This window comes from Calidris pugnax, unplaced genomic scaffold, assembly GCF_001431845.1.
Source record: "Calidris pugnax isolate Ruff unplaced genomic scaffold, ASM143184v1 scaffold38, whole genome shotgun sequence".
NCBI lineage: Eukaryota > Metazoa > Chordata > Aves > Charadriiformes > Scolopacidae > Calidris > Calidris pugnax.
Window position 1 is genome coordinate 14,006,090 of NW_015090995.1, and position 21,434 is coordinate 14,027,523.

The 21,434-nt window shown below is 36.5% G+C and overlaps 1 protein-coding gene across 6 annotated transcripts; it reads left to right on the top strand.

Moving 5' to 3' along the window:
- Positions 1–2,951: 2,951 nt before the first annotated feature.
- LOC106895436 lies at positions 2,952–20,549 on the top strand. Of its 6 annotated transcripts, XM_014954861.1 has the most exons (12): positions 2,952–3,163; positions 3,632–3,803; positions 4,969–5,110; positions 6,742–6,894; positions 7,007–7,109; positions 7,210–8,280; positions 10,512–10,617; positions 11,343–11,516; positions 12,242–12,344; positions 16,206–16,294; positions 17,366–17,507; positions 19,279–20,549. In XM_014954861.1, the coding sequence occupies exons 6-12, from the start codon at positions 8,208–8,210 to the stop codon at positions 19,285–19,287; spliced, it is 696 nt and encodes a 231-aa protein (XP_014810347.1). In that variant the 5' UTR covers positions 2,952–3,163; positions 3,632–3,803; positions 4,969–5,110; positions 6,742–6,894; positions 7,007–7,109; positions 7,210–8,207; the 3' UTR covers positions 19,288–20,549. The 6 variants fall into 6 exon arrangements, with proteins under 6 accessions (XP_014810347.1, XP_014810345.1, XP_014810346.1 ...); XM_014954859.1 differs by having other exon boundaries at positions 6,742–7,396; positions 8,089–8,280; XM_014954860.1 differs by having other exon boundaries at positions 7,007–8,280.
- Positions 20,550–21,434: the final 885 nt, after the last annotated feature.

A 21,434-nucleotide genomic window follows, 5' to 3' on the forward strand; every position in this document is an offset into this window, starting at 1 on the left:
CTTTGCACAGGAGTTAGTCTTCTGGGAGCAGAGAGAGAAGCTGCCGTGGATGGCTGTTAAGGAACAAGGATGTCTGCCCTTACCAGGCAAGAGTGGGCCTGAAGACAGACACCTCTACACGCAGTGCCAAAAGCTGGTCTGGTCCTTTCCATACTTGTAAGGGCATCACTACTCAAATCTCATGATACAAATGAAAGTGTCTGGTCTGCAAAAGGTACGTTGCCCTCCTTGGTGGTTAGGCAGTCAGGAATTAGAAGTTTCATGCAAGCAGTTTGTATTACAACCCCTGATTTTACAAGCAGTTTGTGCTGTAAATGGACATGATACGCAAAGGCATCCTTAAGGGCATTTCAGTCTCAGATTACTCCTTAGGGCAAAATTGTAATAGAAATGTACCTCAGGGTTAAATCACTATTCGGAAGTCTTAGATAAGTTTTCTAGGACATAATTTAAAATTACTGCTCCTACCCACTTTAATGAAGGAACAGTATGAGGAGTACAGTTCTGGAGCTCAAAGTGGTATCCTTGTGCTGTGTCATTTCTTCTGGTGGACGAGAGGAGTAAGCACAGATTTATTCCAGTACAGGATTTGCCTACTACCCTCACTTTTTAGCTTAGTTTTTTTGCCAGTTGAGATTTGTGTTTCTCATTCTTCTCTACAAGATAGGGTAACTTTTTGTTTGTTTTCTATTGACAGCTTTAACAGCTTTTGTTTAATATCTCCACAGTTTAAAAGCTGCAACTAAAATTAGAGGCTTGGGTTTTGGCACTGAAACAGATACAGCTAAAGACAATTGTTTCCCTATCTGCAGCCAAAGAAAATGAGACAAAGTATGAAAAGTTTTGTATCCTGTCTGGGTGTGTTCTCTGCTTTCAGAAATATGATAGTCAATCTCTCAGTTAGTATTTCTCTGTCCTGGAGCATAAATGCATTAGTAGTGGGAAGGAATTTTTTATTAAAACCTGGAATATGATCTATTATGATAGATCTTTGCTAACATAAACTTCTGATAAAGTCAGTCATCGTCTTGTCCACCGATCTGAGACATGTGATGAGAGAAATTTCTAGAGGTACTAAAAAAGATGCAGGTTGTTACAGAGAAGTTTGTAATGTATTTGCTGAAATGAAGGCAGTCCCGGTCAGATTACTAATCAGCTCTTGCACAAATATTGGAATGGTGACTGAATCCTTGTTACTCAGCTGACATTTTGTGAAGTGTTTCTTGTCAAATCTAAAAAGGTGCCTGACCTCTTCAGTTCAGACATCTGAACCTCTGTGTTTTATATAATGCTTTACATATAGCTTGTTCCAGATAAGGGAAAGGAACTGTATCTCTATTAATAATTCTAGTAAAGGTGCTATGCAATGGCTTTAAAAAAAGCAAATTCAAGTCTACATTGCGCCATGCTTGTGAGTCCTCATTTTAAACATGTGTGCCTGGCTTGATCTCTTCAAGATTTCAGACCCAAGTGCAAACTTGTTAAACAATGAAAAATTAAAGTAAGTACACAAGAAAAGTGGCATTGCAAGATGTGGTTTTATTAATTTATTGTAAAACACTTGGAAATGTCTCTCACATGTATCACTATTAGCCACTTAAAGTTTCTTTCATAATGCAATAATACAGTAAATAATAAAAGTAAGAATGTATACTGTAACTTTTATATGATATAAGTTATATATTTGTGAAAAATCCAATGTCTTAAGGATCTGGGTCACATAATGATATTTTATAATATAGAAATAGTTTTATTTAATGCATGTTTTTTATTTATGATTGATTGTACTCGATATAGAGAGATTTTGAATTTGTCGATATTAATTTTTTATTTACATAAAACTGATTGTGATACTTTATTTTGTCATATCGTTGTGAAGCACCTGAAAATAAAGGGTGATAAGATACTTTTAAAAAAAGTTAGTTGGACTTTTGTATACTGTCTCATTTGTAGGGCAAATTTTCAGTTTCATTTCTCTAAAGTACATTTTAAAACTCACTGTCACACCTGTTTCACTTGTGTTGGGGGGAAAAAACTTCACCCCTGAAGTACTGAAACATACATTCCTGGAAGAAATTGTCGAAGTAACATGCAGGACATACTAATGCTCAGTATTCAGTTATTTTATGTGTCTTAAATTTTGAGAAGTGCTTCCACTTTCTTTTCTTGGTAATTTCTTCTAAAGAATACTGTAGCTCACAACTTGGGAAAAAGACTATTTTCATCCATACTGGAGGAGTGACACATACTGTTACAAGAATGAGGCAGATAGCAAATATATTTACTTCGGTATGGCTCCTTTATAATCTTCAAGGTGAAGTAATTTGCCAATCCAAGGGTCATAAATAATGTAATACATGATGTAACCTACAGTGTAACTACTTAAAAGGAGAAAAATTGCATGAATAAGTAAGGTAGCTATTTTAATGGCAGATTATCATCATGATTCTCAAATAACTTAGGAAATACTGTAAAGAAATACATACTGGTGGTAAGCTACAGTCAAGAAAGACTAATTGGAACTGTTCCAGAAGTTGCCATTTTATTTATATTACCACAGTATTGACGTGCTCTTCTTGTAGACCAGCACAAGTGTACAAACCAAACTGAAATGCTGAAGAGAAGGAGATCTCAAAGTTGTAAATCTTGTTGTTACATTCTTTTTTTTTATTTGAAGAAACTTCTTTATGTTCTAAAGTCTAATGGCCTGATCTATTTTGTGTTGCAAAACCTGAATATATTGGTGCTAACAAGTTGTAGAAGAAGTGAAAAGAGAGGGAAATGCAAGTTTCATCACTGACTCGGAAGTGGTGACAGGGGCATACAGCTGGTAATTATGAGTTTACTGCGGGGCAGAGTCAGAACATTATTCAAGGTGCAATTAGTTCTTTGCCCTTTTGTTTATGGGTTGTAGGAGATTGCTCTTACAGAAACAATTGAAATGAATTTTTTGTTTCCCTTGCTGTGGCCTGGTAATAGATCCAAACTTAGGTTATCCTGGGTTTAAGTGTTGATAACTGTTTTTTTTGTTCTTTATTTGTAGCAGTCCTAATATCAATATTTAAGAAATACGTAGCTTGCTGTTTGTGCCTCCCTCAGAAGCTCTGCAACACAACAGTAGTAGAAAGAGTTCTCTAAAGCCATCTTGAAGCAGATGTGAAAGGTAATGAGGAGTTGGTCAGCTTCCACCATTAATTTTGGTCAGTAACTTGTTTTAGTTATAGCTCTCTACTTGAGGAAATAAAATTGTTCTAGCTGTAGTCTACCTAGACTGTAGTTGTAGAATGTGTAGATTTGCACTTGATTTTGTTGTGTTCCAGAAACTAAGACAATTAAGGTAAATAAATGGGTATGCTGTGAAATACAAAGCTAACAGCTGTTTAGGCCTATTGGTATTGATTTTATTTGTTGTTACCTAAGTAGGCACTAAAAAGAGAAACCTACTGACTGCCTCTGCAGCCCTTCCCTGAGGCCAAGTCCAAACCTGTTGCATTCAATAAAATGGCAACAATATAAGACAAGGTTAATAGATTGGGTTTTGTAATCTGCTTCATTAGAACAGCTCACCTGAGTAAAACCTGCAAATTACATTTATGCATCTTTATCTCGATTTCTCAATGAAATTTAAAAGCTGTAGGTAAAGGCGTTCTGTGTGTAACACAACCTTGAAGTACCAACATTCAGCAGCTGGAACCAGAGGGGAAATTCCGTGTCAGCTACAGGAACAAAGCAAATGTATGAACTGGTACTTCACTCTTCTGCCTTACAACTGAAGAAGAACAACACAATTTTTTTTTACTGAGGTATACGTTAATTTTTCTGTTCTTGTGGATGTGATTCTGGGATCTCTTGCAAAGCGATCTGGCAGGGCTAAGAATCAGTCTTTTCGTTATCGTCTGCTGTAAAATTAAGTGCTGTTGGGCTTTCAGCCAAAGCAGTATTCTTCCAAGAATTTGCTAGGCATTGATGTTTACAGATCATTATTTATCCTTTGAGGAGTAAAGGTTAAAGTTTACCTTTCACTGTTAATGTAATTGCGTTTGACATGTTCTCATAAGCAGCTATCTCCTGTCAAATAAAGAAATCTATGTTGGGATTTTATCAGTTATGGAGAAGTTTTGAGGGCACCATCCTACAAAGCAATGCTTGTGCTAACTTAAGCTTCAGTACAGTTAATCTTTTACAGACTTTGGGTGTATCCCCATTTCTTCCTCTGTAGTTCCTCAGGATGACAAATTATTCACATAGAGGCTGTCACATATTCAGGGTCTTGTGCAGTGAAAGTTGAGAATTTTTTTAGGACTTTTTAAATAATAAAAAGGCAAGCTGACAGTTTGATGGTGTGCTAAAGTGTCAATTTTTGTTGCCATTCATCCTTGCCAGAGTGCTATTTTCTATTTTTTCTCAGAAAGGAAACATGATTGCCAAAGAGAAAAGTTAACCAACAAACTGTAATGGTAGATTCATACGATTACAGGATTGCTTCCTAGCTGCTGTCCCATCCCTCTTAGTCAGCTTCAGAACCAGCGTGCCCCGCTCACCTTCCTGAGACTGCATTCAGTCTCAGACAAAATGATGGAGAAGACCTTCTTTTCCTTTCTCCCATTTGTAACTTGGTTTGCAAGTTGGATCAGGCTGATGGATCAGAGTACATGTAGCAGCTGAGGCTACCTCCCTCCCCCAGACAGAGTCTTATGAGTTTTTATTCTTCCTGTACCCTACCACATTCCGCCTCAGTTCAAAGGCTTCCTGCCTCATGTTTTAATGGTCTAAAATGTATTAAGTGTTCATTCCACAGTGTGCCTTACCAAACTCTTGATGTCTACTTTACTCATAGCTTTATAGAAGTACCACAGGAAATAAATAATAGAAAATACTTTAATAATGTAAGATATTAAATAATAGAGATTTGGTGTTCAGCACTTTGTGTAGATCTCTGTTTCTCCCTTGTACTCTCTTCTCTCATAGTTTCTGAAGTCACTGACGTGGAGGAATAGGCTTGTATCAACACTTGCAAAACAGTGGTTGTGTAAGGAGTAAAAAAGCAGCAGGAGTTTCCTTTGTAGGAGTTAAGTAAATGGAGAAATACTGTGATGCCAGTCATCCACAGGTAAACTTGCATAGATGCTTTTATAATGGAAAAACAATTCAGCAATGTGAGCCTATAAAACAGTCTATAAAACATATCTGGGAGGTCTTGAGGGCGGATGAGCTCTGAAATTGAATAAACATTTGAGGGAAGAAAGCCCTAACAAATACCCAGAAGAGATGAAGAATAGCAAAGAAATGCTGCTGTTGTGGCACTTGCTGTTTTGTGTTTCCTTTTGATCTAAGACTAACGATAGTGTGCACATTCCCTTCATATGGATTTTCCTCATATTTGGTGCCACTTTAGAGCTGTTGCAACTGAATACAGGATATAGAGTAATTGGATAAAAAAATTCCTGTCTGTAGCTGTATTTGTTAAACTCCTCCTTCCCTCGAGGGGTTTTGCACTCTAGGTAGATGTACTTCATTTGTAAAAGTAAGTAGTTTACTTATTTTGCATTAATTGGTAATACTTAAATAAGGGGTTTTTTTCTTCACTGACCAAAATAATACTACATAATACTTTAAAGGGGTTAACTTTGATTAATTGAGGCAATCAGTGGGCTGTTGATACAATCCTCTGACACCAATGGTTGTATTTGGAATCTTTTCTGTTTGTGGTACGAACTATTGTAAATAACTTAATTAGCTATCACTACTGTATTAATAATGCTTGCTATGATGAGTTTGAGTAAAGCAGGTTTTAAGTCTATCATTCTTGACTGAGCCAAGACCAAAATGACAGTTCAGAACGTGGTGAGTTTAAATTACAAAACCCTTTACTGTGGAGTTAGATGTCTATATGTTGTAGTATTTTGATGGAAAGAACTTCCAAGGAGAGTGATAAAAGAATGCCTTTATAGTTTCATCTTTGTCAAGTCCCAGGGAAACAGAATAGCCAGGAAGTGTTGATGCAGAAAACAGCTGTTACTACAAAGCAGGCCAATTTCTCTGCTATTACACAAAACTACTCACAAATACTCTTATTCACAGCCTACATACGACTACTTAGTGATTTAGATCTCACGTAGAGGTATCGCATATAAATAGTAGCATTGTCAACTAAAAAAAAAATAGCATAGAAGAGTGTGCAACTACTTTTACATAACACAGTTCCAACACCAAATATTTGTTTTAGTGGATTGTGTTTATGTATCTTGATCTACAGTTTATAATATGCATGCTGTATGTGAAGCTTTAGAAACCAAATGTAGTGGAGGTCAGCAAAACAATCTTTATCATGCCAGCTGAGTACAGTTTCCTGTGTTATATATTCTGGTGTTTTTCTCTATTTATTTTCCATTCAAAAGTCTAACAGAGCTTTTATTATCTCTTTAGAAGATTGTTGCAAGTTATGGATCAGAAAATCGTGGGTTTCAGAAGTAAGAAGAGATTGATTACTGTGAACATCAGGACGTTTCCTTTTTTTAATTTAGCTATCTTAATTCATGCCAGTATTTACACATAAAAACCAGCATTTTATGGGTTGAGAGAAGTTTTTCTACTTAAGAGTTTGCCAAGACACAGCTTTCTAATATAGATAGAGGAAGTCTGCATTGAAGAGCAGTCTGAGATGATTTAGATGTCATCCTAAACTATGTTTACATTTTGATAGCTATCTACATGTTATTTGCTTATTTTTCCTTGATACAGTTACTTGCACTTGGATTGTTGGTACTTCTGGACCAAAAAAGAGAACTTGAGAAGATTAAAAGTATCACAGATCACAGAGAGGAGGACAGTCAAGGAGGAAAGGTGGGAAACAACAGCATGAAGGACTCATGGAGGAAATGGATACCAACTGGGGTAGGTGCAAAGGGGAAATAAATTGGCAGTATGAAAAGAAGCCTTGGATTGCAATGTGGGAGCTGTGAGCACATCTTAGATTCCTAACAAACATTGTGGATTGTTTTAACAGCATAAATGACAACAAAATACTTCAGCAGTATGTGCTAGAATATCCTGAGCTCCTTGTCCACTGAGCTTTAACTTACGAATTACCTTCTCCAAAAGATAATAAGGTATATTCATTAATGTGGGTGTTTGGATATTTTGCCTTTAAGTTGTGTTTTAATCTGAGGGGAAAGCATGCTATGAAGAAAGTTTTTGTTTCACTTCCAGATGTACTAAATTGAGCTGTTGTGATTGGGACAGAATCTGGTGCACTTATTTGCAGAGAATGGACGTCTTTTTACCTTCATATATGCAGATAAAAATACCTAAATAAAGCTGCAGTTTGAACTGAAATAAATCTCAGTGTAATTCCACATTTGCAAAAAGAAAACAGATTTAGAGTAATTGAGACGGTGTAAGTATTCATGTCTATTCGGTATAGAAATTTTTGGTTTAATTTCCTTGTAGAATCTGATTTGAAAATGCTAAATACGTGTGGCAGTAATGAGAAGGCATTTGTCTGATATTTCATGCCAAACTATGGGAGAAGGTTTGGTAAAATAATGAGATTGGGTATTAGGAAATGATGAAAAATTCAAGCAGATTGCAACCATGGTTTGTAATCAAACAGACTGGGAGTTGAAGGAAGAGGTGTCAGCAACGTACTATGTGCTGCAGCTGTGCCTAACAATTGGAGCAGCAATAATTATTGCAGCAAAACTTCATTTTTTCTAGGAGCAGAAAAATCGTAAGACCAGCCTGATAATAACCTTTTAATCATAACTTTTATATTCTTGATCCAGGTCATAGACATGTCTTTAAAACCAGAGTATATCTATGGAACTTAGTCGTCTAATACATTCAAAGTTCTTTAACTTTAAAACGTAGCATAATCCTAAAAGGATGACAGATAAACATGTGACAGATACATTAGGGTGTTGAAACTTAAGTTCTTAAAGGAATACTTTACGTACATTTTCAAAAATTCAGAAATAGCAAGATTACTGAGACAATTTTATGGAACTACCCACTTGTCATAAAAGAAAATGTACTGGAGAAGTTATCAGGAAGTTGTATCTGTTAAAGTTAATTAGTAATTCTTTATAGAGAAGGATGCTGTAAACAAGCTCAAAATCCACGATCCTTGACTTGCTACGGTAGCAGTAGCAGAAAGGAGAGTGCATTCTGCTGCTCGCAAACTCTGGAAGAAAGAGTCTTCTACTGCAATGGACTTCAGGATGCCCATTCTTAAAGTCTTGCTTTTCGTTCTGTTCATGGCCAGTGATTCGCTGAGTGCACGTAAGACATTTAATCTCTTATTCTGTTCTTCTGTACATGAAAGTTTGCAACCGTATGAATTGCAACTGAAATACTAGGTGTTCTGGTGGGTTTGACTCATTTTGAATCAATTTGTCAATGACAAAAGGATGCATTTTAAATGAGAGATGATTCAGTTCTTTTTCAGTAGGAAGATTAACCCACTATAGGGGTTAAAAAATTATATCTTCTTTTTATAGCAAGTATTTTTAGAAAAATTTTGGAAGAGGAACAGGGAGGAAATAATCAGCAATTAAGAGCATGTCAACCAGAATGCATTGAAAAAAAGGTTCTTTTAAATGAGGAGGTAAGCGTCTCTGGTTCTGTTAGAGTATACAGTATTGGTCAAGAATTTTTTTCTTAATGGGAAGATTCCCTACAGATTGATTTTATTTATTATTGTTACTACTGTTCTTTACCTAGTAGCTACAAGTTACTAGTAATTAGGTATCACTAACCTGATAGTGGTGTAAACCAGCTGCAGTTACTCTTTTTCTAATACAGTTTTGATTTGTGATTTGAGGAAATTTTTTTATCTACTTTAGCTTATAAGTTGCCAAAAAAAGTTGCCACTTCATGGAAAACTTTGCATTTGTACAGACTGCGGTACTATGAAAGGCTCAGCAGTGGGTTCTGTAATGACATGGAATATTACAGCATTAATATCAAAGGGTACATGCTCGCTCGCTCTCCAGCAGAATCACAGCTAGTTACTTTCTTCTACTTCTTTAGTAGTTTTTGTAATATTGCTAAAAGAATTGTCATTCTGTTACTGATCATAGGGGTAGCTAAACAACATTAGTGCTGCTTATCTCCCAGATAATATGATGCCAAATAATACAAGGGATTTTTCAGTGTTCTGTACTTTGTAGTCATAACATATGACCTATATTTAGGTTGTCTTGGAAAATGCTTCAATGCTGATGTCCTCTTGAGAGAAAGGAACGCAATATATGTAAATAGATTTATACAAATGCAAGCCTTGGTCACTGTGTAACCACTTAGATTTATGTCTGACTAACAGTAAACGTTGGGTTAGATTGTCTCCAGCAGTGGGGAGGAAGAAGGCTTCCATCTTTTTTTGAAATAAAGACTGCTGACTAAAGCATAGTTTCCCTGGCTAATAATGCATCAGTCATGACTTTGCTAATCCACCAGGTCAAGGTGTAAAATCCCTCTTTCAATAGCGAAACAGTAACATTAACAATGCTCTGATGCTGCTTTCTTCTTATCGGTTGCCAAGTAGGCTCAGAAGGATCTGCTCAGAGGTCTCTTCCGCTTCTGACTTTCTGGCTTCATTCTAAATGTGTATCTTCTCATTGTGAAAAGTTATGTAAAACTATATTTGGCTGTATTGACTGTTTTGGGCTCTTTTGAGTATCATAATTGTGCTTGGCCTTGCAATGTATGGCACCATTTTTAATTTCCTCTCTCAGCATCTCCAGTGTCTTGCAATTGCGTGTTTGATTATACGTTGTAGATCAAGATTGCTGGTACATCTCCGTAAATCTCAGACTTTAGTGGCTTTGGGTCAGCTTGTAGATTGCTGGTAGGAACAAGGAGTACAGCGTTTGGACCGAGAGGAAAGAAGCAGGTAGCAAAGAATGTAGGGTTTGAGTGCCCAACATGGTGACTTCTGATGTCTCATTAAGGTTGCTGATGAGGAAGTTGTAAGCCTGTGAAGTACTGTAAGCAGCACTCAATTTCTGGGACATAATATACAGCCTGCCATGTTTACACAGTAAAAGAAATGGAGAAGAACCAACGTTAATGCAAAACGAATCCTTTTGTAGACCAAAATAAGGAATAATCCCAGTGCAAAACACACAAAAAGGTCTGAATTTTAATTAGAATTTGAGAATTTGAGTCTCAAATGGCTTTAATGATTTTTATCCTTTGTTAGCAGACCAGAGAGGATACGTAGTGGAATTCAGACACAACCACACATCATAATAATATAAGGCATACAATTTACTGGCTAACTAGAAGATGGGTTCAAATTCTGAGTAAAGTAATACAAGCAGGCAAGCCTTCATTTTTCAAATAATTTCAAAATTTTGAAGGGGCCAGTCACTGGAAAGCAAGATTTAGTATTGTCTGCAAAGTACATCATATGCAGCTCAAATTTCTGATGTAATTAGAAATACAGCCCACTAACAGTATGTTACTGTATAATTGAATTAAATAAATATTTGCTTTGTTTTAACTTACAGCCAACTGCACTGGAGTTAAGGACTTCAGAGACTGCTTGGGTGATCCACAAAACTTCTGTCCTGTCAATATTTCTTGTCAATGTAAAAATGAAAAGCCTTTTTGCAGGTAGGGTGTGGGGTGGGTTGGTTGGTTGGTTTGTGTAAATATATGCTATATAAATGCAGCTTGTCAAATATATTATTAATGATGAAATAAATTTAGACCCTGCAATGCAATCCATGAAAGTAGATGTTGATCTCCATTCACAATCTGCATAAGCTCATAACTCTGCTACAAAGCATCAAATCTGGGATCTGAGAGCAGCATTTTCTTTTTTAGAATATGTGTAGGCAATGTAGTTAATAAGTTAGGTAGTCACTATAATCTTCAATTTTTACATGCTCGCTGTTGTCTCAGGTATTTTTCTTTAGAACTGAATTATGCTGTGTAATGGCAATTTGTTCCCAGGTTGATCAAAATTTCTTTAATGCTTAAAAAAAAAAAAAAGATATAGCTTAATATTCTGTTTTACAGTACACATTTATGGTTTTTTTCCTTGTTTTAAAAAAAAATCTAGTCATCTCAGTAGAAAATCTTGTTACTGTACCTAGCATATTTGGTTTTTACATACAGCTTGACCCTTAGACTGGTTGACGCAGAGCCTAGCAGAGTGCATTTGCACTCTAGAATAAGATGTGTACTGCTAAGATAATTAGCATCTTTAGATAAGCAGGAAAAATATTGAATATTTGAGTATTCAATGATAAAAATTTATATAGCTAAATATTTTTCTTTTTTGGTATTATTTACTTTTAAATAATGTTGGTAAAAATTAATATTTTTATTTGCAGATGTGATTACTACAGAATCGATTGGCAGGATTATTGGTACATGGGTCCCAAATGTAACCACCTTTGGAACACTTTAGATTTTATTTTAGTAACTGTTATTCCTCCAGTAGCACTGGTTATCATACTTACTATAATATTTTTCAGTATCTACGCCTGTAGAAGTGAAAAACCTGTGTAAGTTACTCTGGATGAAGTTAAAAGGGGTTTTTATAATCAAAATGGAAGTAAAGCAAAAGAAGTCTGGTATTCTGATTAATTTTTAACCTCTGGATATTTAAATCAACAAGCATGCCGTAAAGCACCCTCTGTCAAAATGTTGTTTACACAATTTAAAACTAAATCAAAGCATCTTACCAGAGCACTTAACAGTGATTCAGCATTTTACTGCTGTGCACAGATCTTTCACTCTTCTGTGGGGCTAACCAGGCAACCTTTAAAGATTAGTAAGTACATTTACTACTTTAACTCAAGACTACCAAATCTGTCTTGCTGATTTATTTGCTATTAAGGGTTGGCTTGCTTTCTGTAGTTTAAAAAAAAAAATTAAGACCAATAAGCAGTGACAAGAGTTTTGGTGAATAAACACAGTTTCTCACAGTCTTCTGTCCTGGGCATTGACAATTTGAGCTGCTTCTTGATTTTTTCCCCCCGATAAATGTCCCAAGTACATAGAGAGTATGTGGGGTTTTTTTCTTCTTTCATTGAGCCCCATTAGTGTGTATCACCAGTACTTCCTCTGTCACGGAAAAATTGTAATAATACATAGCTCTGGCATAGTCATTGCCACAGTACATCTAAACCTGTGATGTGGCTGTTTAATAAATCTGTAGTACAAAAAGATTCAAGACCCTCAGAACTATTGCTAAATGCTCTAAATCCATATTGTTCCCCTCAACCAGGAAGCAGACCAATGCTCCAGGCCTCCAGACCCCACAACATAACCCTGCATTTACTGCTGAAATGGCTGATAACATGGAGCATGGTTATCCGCAGTCGCCAAGGGTAAGAGATGGTGTGTGGGGCAAATTACGTGTTCCTAATGCTAGTGGAAGTCAGACGTAATTTTGTGATTCAATAGAATGGTGTATTCATAGCAAGTGAGGTCATCTGGTAAAATTCAAGGTAAACTGAGTTTGATTTTTTTATTATTTGACTGGTATTTCATTTCCAAGATCATGTAAATGCATGTGAGAAGGTGAAACTCTTCATCAAGGATGAAGTGAATCTAATTTGTATAGGAGAAAACAAAGAAGTAGGGATTATTTTAAGAGAATGTTCAAATAAATATCTCCTTTTAAGCCAGTTAGAAGACTAGTATTAAGGAGAGAGATAATTTGAGTATGAGCTCAAACCAAATGCTACAAATCCAGAGAGAAGAGTTGGTATACTGTCCAGACTTCAACCAATTTAAACTGCTGAAGAGCCATGTCTGCGGTTTAAATTGACTGTTTACTAGTTATATTTCATCACAGGCTATTTGTCTTTAAGGTTTTCTTGCTTTTATGAGGATTATCAACAAGATTCCATGAGGATTTGAGTAGTGTTCATGTAAGAATAGGTAAAAGGCAGTGCTAGTGATGTGACACGTTGCTGATGATACCATAATACTCAGAGTAGTCAAAACCAGGCCTTACTATGAAGAAGTACAGAAGGAGCATATAATAATGATTGACTGGACAAGAAAATGACAAATTAAATTTATTGTTTATAAATGCAAGGAATATATGCACATAGAAAAGCAGTTTTAACTTTGTGTAGATGGTAATCATCTCTAAATAAAAAATCAGAACTCAGAAGGGACATCTAGAGCAATGTTTTCTGAAAAAGTTTGTTTGCTAGGGATTTTAGGAAGAAACTGAAAACAATATGAGGAACATTGTAATACCAGTGTGCAAATCTTAATTATGCCTGTATTTGACTACTGAATGTAATTTTGAGCCCCCATCTCAGCAAGCAATAGTACATCTAGAATTTCAGGATCGTCAATACTGATTTCTGTATGAGGAGAGGTTGTGAGAGAAATGACCGTTCCCTGCTTTTAGTGTAAGAACTTGGCAATGTCAAATGAAATCAGACAGAATTTCTAAACCAAAAAAAAAAAGTGCTTTTTGATAAAATGCATAATCCAGCAGTATGTAATCATAGTGTAAATTAGTTTTTAAAAAATCGGAGGTGTTCAGGGAGGCGGAGGTGTTCAGATAGGGTGTGTGCTTTTGGGTAGGTAACATCCTGCTTGTTCCACTTGTGGTGCTGCGGTTCACATCTCAGAGCAACCTGGAAGTGCACAAACTGATTCCCCTTCAGATTAAAGTAACCAGAGTATGTGCTTCAGTCCCTGATGAACAGTCGGTGCCCAGGCCAAAAAGCAAACCCTTCTGATGTGCTTGAAGTGTCAATGTGGGGTCCCACATATCAGTCCCCTCTGTTTGTTCCTGTGAATGTAGCCACAGACTCTACTCCAGCTTAGTCAATTCATGACATTGATGTATTGATGGTACTCAAGTTATTTAACACTGTTGGCATATATTTCCCTTATGCTTCCATTACTGGCTCTTCTTGATGTGTTAGGTGGCCTGACTCGGTCTCTTCCTATATTCTATTTCTATACATGCAAAAGTAAATTTTGCAAGTACAAGATGTGGCAGGGTGCAGGTAGGCCTAGTAAAGATTTGATCTTTATTGTTCATTTCAGAGACAAGAAATCAGGCTTATTTTTGTAATGAAGATGTACATGGTCCTCAGCTGGTGCAGAGCAGCATAATTGCACAACTCAGTTGAGACAAACCAGGTGGTACAGCTGAGAATCTGACCATTGGTGAATGAACACCACAGTGTTCTGCAGGCCCAGCGTCTTAAGATTAAAACTTGGTGAAAATTAGAAATGTTTGTTTCGAATACATTTTATTCAATTGGAAGAGGAATGAAAATGAATGAAATGGGTTAAACTGCAATAATGTGACCCTTCTTTCATGTTGTGAGCGATGCCTTCCAAGGACATTTTTGGAGGCAAGGGATGGATCAGCGTAGATTATCAGAAGGATATGGCTGTACCAAATGTATTGTTTGTCTTTGCTATCTCTCAGCTGCGTATTCTAGGAATGATAGTACATAATTGCTTGTAGTACATTGTTGGCAGGGTTCTGGCCATATTTGTTTAAAATTTATTGCCTGAAACTGAGTTAGGTTTAGGGTAAGAATATTTAACCATTTCCTAGTGTATTATTTTTTTTCTAGAAAGGAGAAACTCACTAAATCAAATCTGAAATTAAATTACCTGCACCACCTTTGTAACACTGGGACCTTTGCAACATTGCTGTGAGATAAATAGACAGTGTCATTTACGGGATTACAAAGATAATCTGTGGCAGAGCAGGGATTTGAACTTTGGTCCCCAAAGGGTCAGGCGCTGCCTTTTCGGCTGGGCTGACCCTCTGCTGTGCCTGTTTTCTCCACTGGGCAACATGTCCTTTAAAGCAGAGATCATCGGGTGAACTAGTGAGTGTCACAAGAAAAGATGGATAAATTCATTTCAAAACCAGAAGGGGAAATGGGAAATAATGGGAAATATAAAGAAATGCAAAAGGGTTGTCTGTGTGGATTCATTTCCTCCTTCGATACTTAAAGTGATTATTTTACATATCTAAGGAATGTGCTGTGTCTAAGAAGACGACGTACGGTGTGTGAGAAGATGACGTAGGCTGTTGGAGAAGAGAAAGAAAATAATATAGTCTGATATATTACTTCCTGTTAAATATATTTGTAAGGTATTGATACTGTGGAAATGCAGTGGTGAAAAAAAAAAAAAAAAAGGCGTGAGCCTATTTTCACCAGGAGATGGTGCTGTTTAATTTTTAACTAATTCTGAATTTCATTCAACTGATGCTGTCATTTTCTGAAAAGTAACTGCCTTGGGTAAGGGCTGCAGTACTTCTACTTTCTCATGCTCTGGGCTGCATGTGCGAGCCCAGAGGCAGTCCCTGGGGTGCTTCTGCCTGCCCCATCTCCTTGCTAGATGTGGTGGTCATGAAGACGTGAGCTTGTAAAAAGCCCATTGTTAATTGTCTGAGCTTTCGCTTTCCTGCCGATAATGCAGGCGAGTGCTCATATCGCTCCGCAGTCCGTGGGGCCCTCCCCGAAGCTGTCGGAGAGAGACAAAAAAGGAAACCAAAACCTGCACCTGACAGCATGAGCTTTTGCTGGTGAACTGCCATGAATGCTGTCTCTCTCCTGAGGGTACCTTGTTTTGAAAATGACTTCAGGTTGTTATATTTTTAAACAAAGATACCTTTAGCAAATGAACATCATTATTAGTTTTATGAACAACATAAAATATTTTGTTTCTCCATTATTTCCTTCTTCCTCTAGCAGTATGTTTGGCAAGACAGCAGTCACTTTAAACGGCAATATTCAGTTGATCTTAATTATCTATCACTGGTTTTTTTGCACAAATTGGAGGTAAACCCACTGTTATTTAGGAAGTGGCATCTTTCTGGAATGTTTAATCATAAAAGACTCAACAAAACTTCCAGACCTTGATAAGACCCTTAATACTTGGTTTACTTAATTGTGCAGAGACTTACCTGGGTGGGTGTTTCTCTGTTATATCTTATATAGAGAGTTGTTTTCTGGCATTATCCAAATATGTAAAGGCTTCTCTTCTACTTAGTCTTTTAGATAAATGGAATTTATGTATTTGAAAATGTGTCTGTAACAAACAACAAATACCAGTATTTTGTAACTGGTAAATCAGCTTATACAATTTCTTTATACCAAAGACAACTGCTGACATACTGTACCTGGTGAGCTATTTTTGTAAATTGTTGTCATAGTGCTCTGTGTAACCACCTGATATTCTACACGTAGGATGTCTGGAGTGGACAAATTCCAAAAGTTGTGCTGAAAAAACAAGATTTTGATGATGTCCCAAGTCCAAGGCAATTAGGGAATTACAGGTATGCTGCTGGTTTTCCTTTCTTTTTTACTCATTTTCACTTTATACTCTGGTTTGGAGACTAAGAATGGCTTTGTAGTTTTTCCAGTGGCAAAGATCCAGTAAATGGTTAAGCTTTAGACTGGATTATTCATGTATATCTCCCGGCTTGATTCTTTGATAGAAAGAAGGGATTTTTCTAAATTTTTTTTTCTCCTCTACCTTGCATAATTCTAACAGCGTTACTGCAAGAATCCTAGGACTATTTTATATGTTGTTACTAAATGTGAACGAGCACACAGGACTACATTATGAGTTTGCTGTGTAAGACTCGGTCTGTTTCGTTAATGTATCATCAAAAAGAAAGAATGTGTATTTCTTTTGTTTCTGATACTAAATCCTAAAGTACTTATTTATCCAAAGGCTTGTATGGTTTTCCTCTAATAATTGCAAATGTATTCATCTTCATTACATTTTAGAAATGCAGTTTCCTTAGTTGTATTTCCTCATTTTAACATTCCTTGTTAACACCAGCCAACTGTTGCAGCTCCTGCCCACAACTTTTGCAGAGAACTTATTTTACTGTGAGGCAACTAAATGATAGCAGAGCATTCTCCTCATAAGTAGTAGGGTTCAACTGCAGAAACAGACTGGACCTTTCTGATATTTAGGTCTATCAAGAAGGTCTGATTTTTTTTTAATATAAACATTGAAAATGTTGAAGGTATACCTATCATTAATTTAAAACATTTTCAAAATCATGAATTTAAATAATTTTCAAAATAATCATGGGAATATAGAAAATCAGATATTATGGCACTGTTCAGTGTAATGGGGGAAAAAAAGAGCTTAAAGAATATGTTGCTCCTTTAAATTCAGTTTTATTTGTATTTGCAGGGTGAGGGTTTGACAGTAAAATGAACTTAAAGACAGAACGTTAGAACACTTAGATGTCTTAAAGTTATTGCCTCAAAATGTCATGCATGGAGTAGTGAGCTTTCTTATTTTTACCCTAGTTTAAACGAACCCTTTACGTAATTTACAGTACATTATTATGCATATTTTTATAACTTCTTTTTTCTCTTTTGCATAGTCCCATGCATCCTCAGTCATCAGGGAGCCGAGATCCAACAACAACAGACTATATTCCTAATCAGCGACCTCAGTATGATAAATTTGGCTCTCCAAGCAATAATGTGCCTTATGCAGGTTATGCAGAGAGGAGACAGTATCAGGTAGGTATTAATAACATACCTATGCATGTATATTACATCATCTTCTGTCTTGGTACTGAAAACAAATTATCATAATTCAAACTGGTAGTATTTAAGTCACTAAGAAAAAATGTGAGCTAATAAGTAGCCTAAAACCACCTTTTATTATACGGGTGTCTTTTTCAGGAATATTACATGTTTGCTCATTCTATTCTAGCCTGCATAAATTGTGCAGTGTTTTAATCGTTTTCTGAGTCATTCATACTAACGTACAGACTAACAGACAACTAACAGAAACAGGGTTTCACCAAACTGAGGTATGGCTGCCCAAGACAACCCCTTAAGAACAGACACTGCAGTTATAGATAAGACAACTAACAGAAACAGGGTTTCACCAAACTGAGGTATGGCTGCCCAAGACAACCCCTTAAGAACAGACACTGCAGTTAATAGAGATATCCCTGCACCTCTGGCAGATTACTGGAATTCTATGTTTGAACTCACTGTACAGTGAAGGGAATTTATATGACTGATATGAAAAAATAAATGCCTAAAAGCTCTGTGCCTGTTAGGGTTATACTGCTTTTTCATGCCAGCATGTCTTGTGATTGCACTGGAATATTGTGAAAGATCAAGCAATGAGTTTCCAGCCATGCTGAAAACTTGCATAATAAAAGAGTGCTAACTCTCATGGAACAACTGTCATTTTTGAAGTTATAATAATTTTCCAAACTCTATCCTGAGTAACGATACAACTGAATTCTCACTGATGTGTGAAAAATATGACTGTTAATAGTTCTATTAGTACTTCCCTCTTACAAAGCAGCTTTCCTTTGAGACTCTGGGGTTCCTATGCCCCTCCCTCTACCACTTCATAATTCAAACTTATTAAAGCTTCATGGGAAGTTGTTATAGTATGTTTCATGTACAAATTGTATGATGTACAGAGAAAATAAATTATTTATTCCAGAACTTATGAAATCATTTATGTAACTGTATGTAAGTGTTCTAGCAGGCTTCCTCCTGCGACACCCCCTGACAATTGCATGATTTGTAGACTGATGTATGTACTATAAGGCCTTTCTGTGCCTAAAAAATAAGCGTCATCAAAATTGTTAAATGCGTTAGTCAGCTGTCTTTCTTGCACTTATCTTGATAAATCAGTATTTTGTGATTACAGTTAGTTTATGTAAATGTTCCAACTGCAGAAAAATATTTAAAAGGCAGAGCTTTTAGCATAAGTGGGAAAATAATTAAATAAAAAGGAGTTGTGATGTGCTTTGACTGTTTTGCCATTAACTCAATGGAAAAATGATGAAGGAATGAAAATACAGGATTTTCCTTCCAGAGTTTTGATCTATGGATTACTTGCAAAGGATCACTACAGGTCAAAAGAAATGGAAGTGGCCATATGTGGCCATGTTTTGTCTTCTACGATAGCCCTATGATTTTTTTGGCCCTCCTTTTTAGGTCGCAGAAACTTCCTTTGCTTTTAAAAAAAAGCATGTAATAGCAACAAAATGTTCTGCTGTTGCTACTTTCTAGCTGGCTCTGCTGAAATGTTTTTAAATATTTCAAAACCTGTGTGCACAAAGTCTTAATGTGTTCAGTTATTTGCATTAAAATCATCTCCCAAAGCTATTGGTGACTACACATTCAGAAGCAACACATACATTCAGATATTCATAAAAGAAATATACAAATGTAGTTAGATTTGATACAGATTATCTTAATAGCAAGCATACTGGGGAGTGTATGTCATATTACTGATTTAATTCTAATCTCTTTACAGCAATACTAGGCACCAGCGCTTCCTGTATCTGCAATGTCTTGGAATGCTGTGTGAACAATGGACTACCCAAGTGCTGAGAGATCAGTAAGACCTTGTAGGCTGGAACATAGAGGAAATAGCTGTAACTATTAGAAAGTACTAAATGTTATTGCAAAGAAAAGCTATAGAAGATAATTACAAAACAAAACATGATACTAGCATCCAATCTGTTTACTGTGTAATTGATGAGAACTTTCTGTGAATACTTGATTTCACAGTTTAGATAGTTGCTTCTAAGTATTGCTTAAATTGTTGCCCATCTGTCAGGACACAGGGCTCTTTTGTGATTAGCCATGTGTTCTGTGTCAAAATGACAAGGAGTACCTATCACAAAAAGCTGCCCTTCCTCAGAAGAAACTCATGAGAAAGGAACAAGTCTTCTCAAATTTCAGTATGAGAAATGACAAATATGCATGCTAATCATTATTCTTCCTTGGTTCCTTCCCAGGATGGTTTACATCAAAGGGAAAGGGGGGCAAGGGGTTGCATTTTTTTTTATTTCTCAGGAAGGCTTGTCAAAGACAACTTTTGCCAGATAGTTTTTGCTTCTTGGTGTCCATTTGGCTCACCCATTTATTTGTGGTGTTTGCTCCACGCAGTGTCATGATCTCCCTCCACATGCTGGTGAGCAGTGGTTCCGAATCTCATGCTGGTAGTAGGACCATGAATTTCTCTTAACTATAATTATGAAGATTCTTCAGGGCATTGTAGCATATAGAGCATATAATGCCCTGACTGACATTGCTGTTTGTTTTTTTTTCCCTTAAAAAAACAAGATTTAAAGAAAGCAACCAACAAATAACGCACAATTTTGAACTATGTATTAAGAATTTGTGTTCTTGTAACACCAGTTACCTGCAGGATTGGGTAGAAGGGAAGGCTCTGTGCTCAGGCATAGCCCCTTCGTCTCACTGCCACTGGCAGCACTGTACAAACATAACCAAGGCACTTGGCTTCCCACCATCCCAAGTCGCGTTAAATACTGAAATATTGACAAATACAGCAACCTCAGCTTTTGAGCCCATTCCGTTGTCCCTTGCTTCTTTTGCATTTTGTCTTCCTTTGTTGTCTTGTTGATCCTAACAGCTGAAATGGTTTGCCTTGAAAAATGCAGTGGCTTTGTCACTTGTTCTGTAAATAGTGAAAATAAATGAAACTATGGAAAATGTACTACCTTGCCACTAACTAACAAATTAAAGATACTGAAGTCCTGAATGTATTTTCAAAAATAACATATTATTTTAACAGTTAGATTAAGTGATTCTTTTCCTTAGTATTAGGTAGTATGTGAAACTACAAGACAAAACCAGAAGCTTAAGGTTTTTAGAAAGGTGAAAAGATTGGCATTTCTTTTATATAAATGGGAATGCTCTCCATGCCTTACCTGCAGGCTGGTACTTCCCATGCTCTCCACAACTCTGTTACTGACCGGACTGCATTGGCTTTCCTATGCAAGGACATTGGTAGAGAAGCCAGAAACCTCTTCAGACCTCTTCATTTTGCTCCCTGTTCTTTGCAAGTATTTCACAGATAGGTACAGCTTCCTGCTGGGGTTTTTCTTGGCTCTGAACTCAGCTGCCATCCTGGCTGCTATTCTTGTATCTCCAGCCACAAAGGACTCTTTTTTTTTCTTTTTTCTTTTTTCTTTTTTTCCATTACTTCTTCCCCAGTCTAACAAATATCCAAAGTGGTTAAGTTTCCCTGTTTGGTTTTTTTTACACTGCTGCAAGATACCCATGGGCATTTAAGTCTAAATACATGAAGGGTTGATCTTCCAAATATTAAATCATCTCATGCTGGCAGAGGAATTTTTCATGGATAGTAGAAATCGCAGGCACCAAAATTCATTAAAAAGAATCCAAAGATTTTCTGAATGTCTCCTGCTTGCAAACCTGCATTACAATGTCTTCTGAGACTGCAGCCAGCCTAGGACAATGCCTGTACGTATGTGTTAAGAATTTTGTTGTTAAGTAAAGCACAAAGAAGCTAAATGTTCACATTAGTAATCTCTGCACTGCCAACTTGAAGAAGCACCTTGTTCTGGCATCACCAGAGGATGAAGCATGGAAGAATGTCATTGCTTTTACTTGTCTCACCTACTGTTCTTTGAACGGGCA

Excerpts from the sequence above, each read along its gene's own strand:
- LOC106895436 (XM_014954858.1), top strand. The coding sequence starts at position 8,208 with ATGGACTTCAGGATGCCCATTCTTAAAGTCTTGCTTTTCGTTCTGTTC. Across the intron at positions 8,281-10,511 it reads CAGTGATTCGCTGAGTGCAC|CCAACTGCACTGGAGTTAAG; the intron begins GTAAGACATTTA and ends TTTAACTTACAG. Across the intron at positions 10,618-11,342 it reads AATGAAAAGCCTTTTTGCAG|ATGTGATTACTACAGAATCG; the intron begins GTAGGGTGTGGG and ends TTTTATTTGCAG.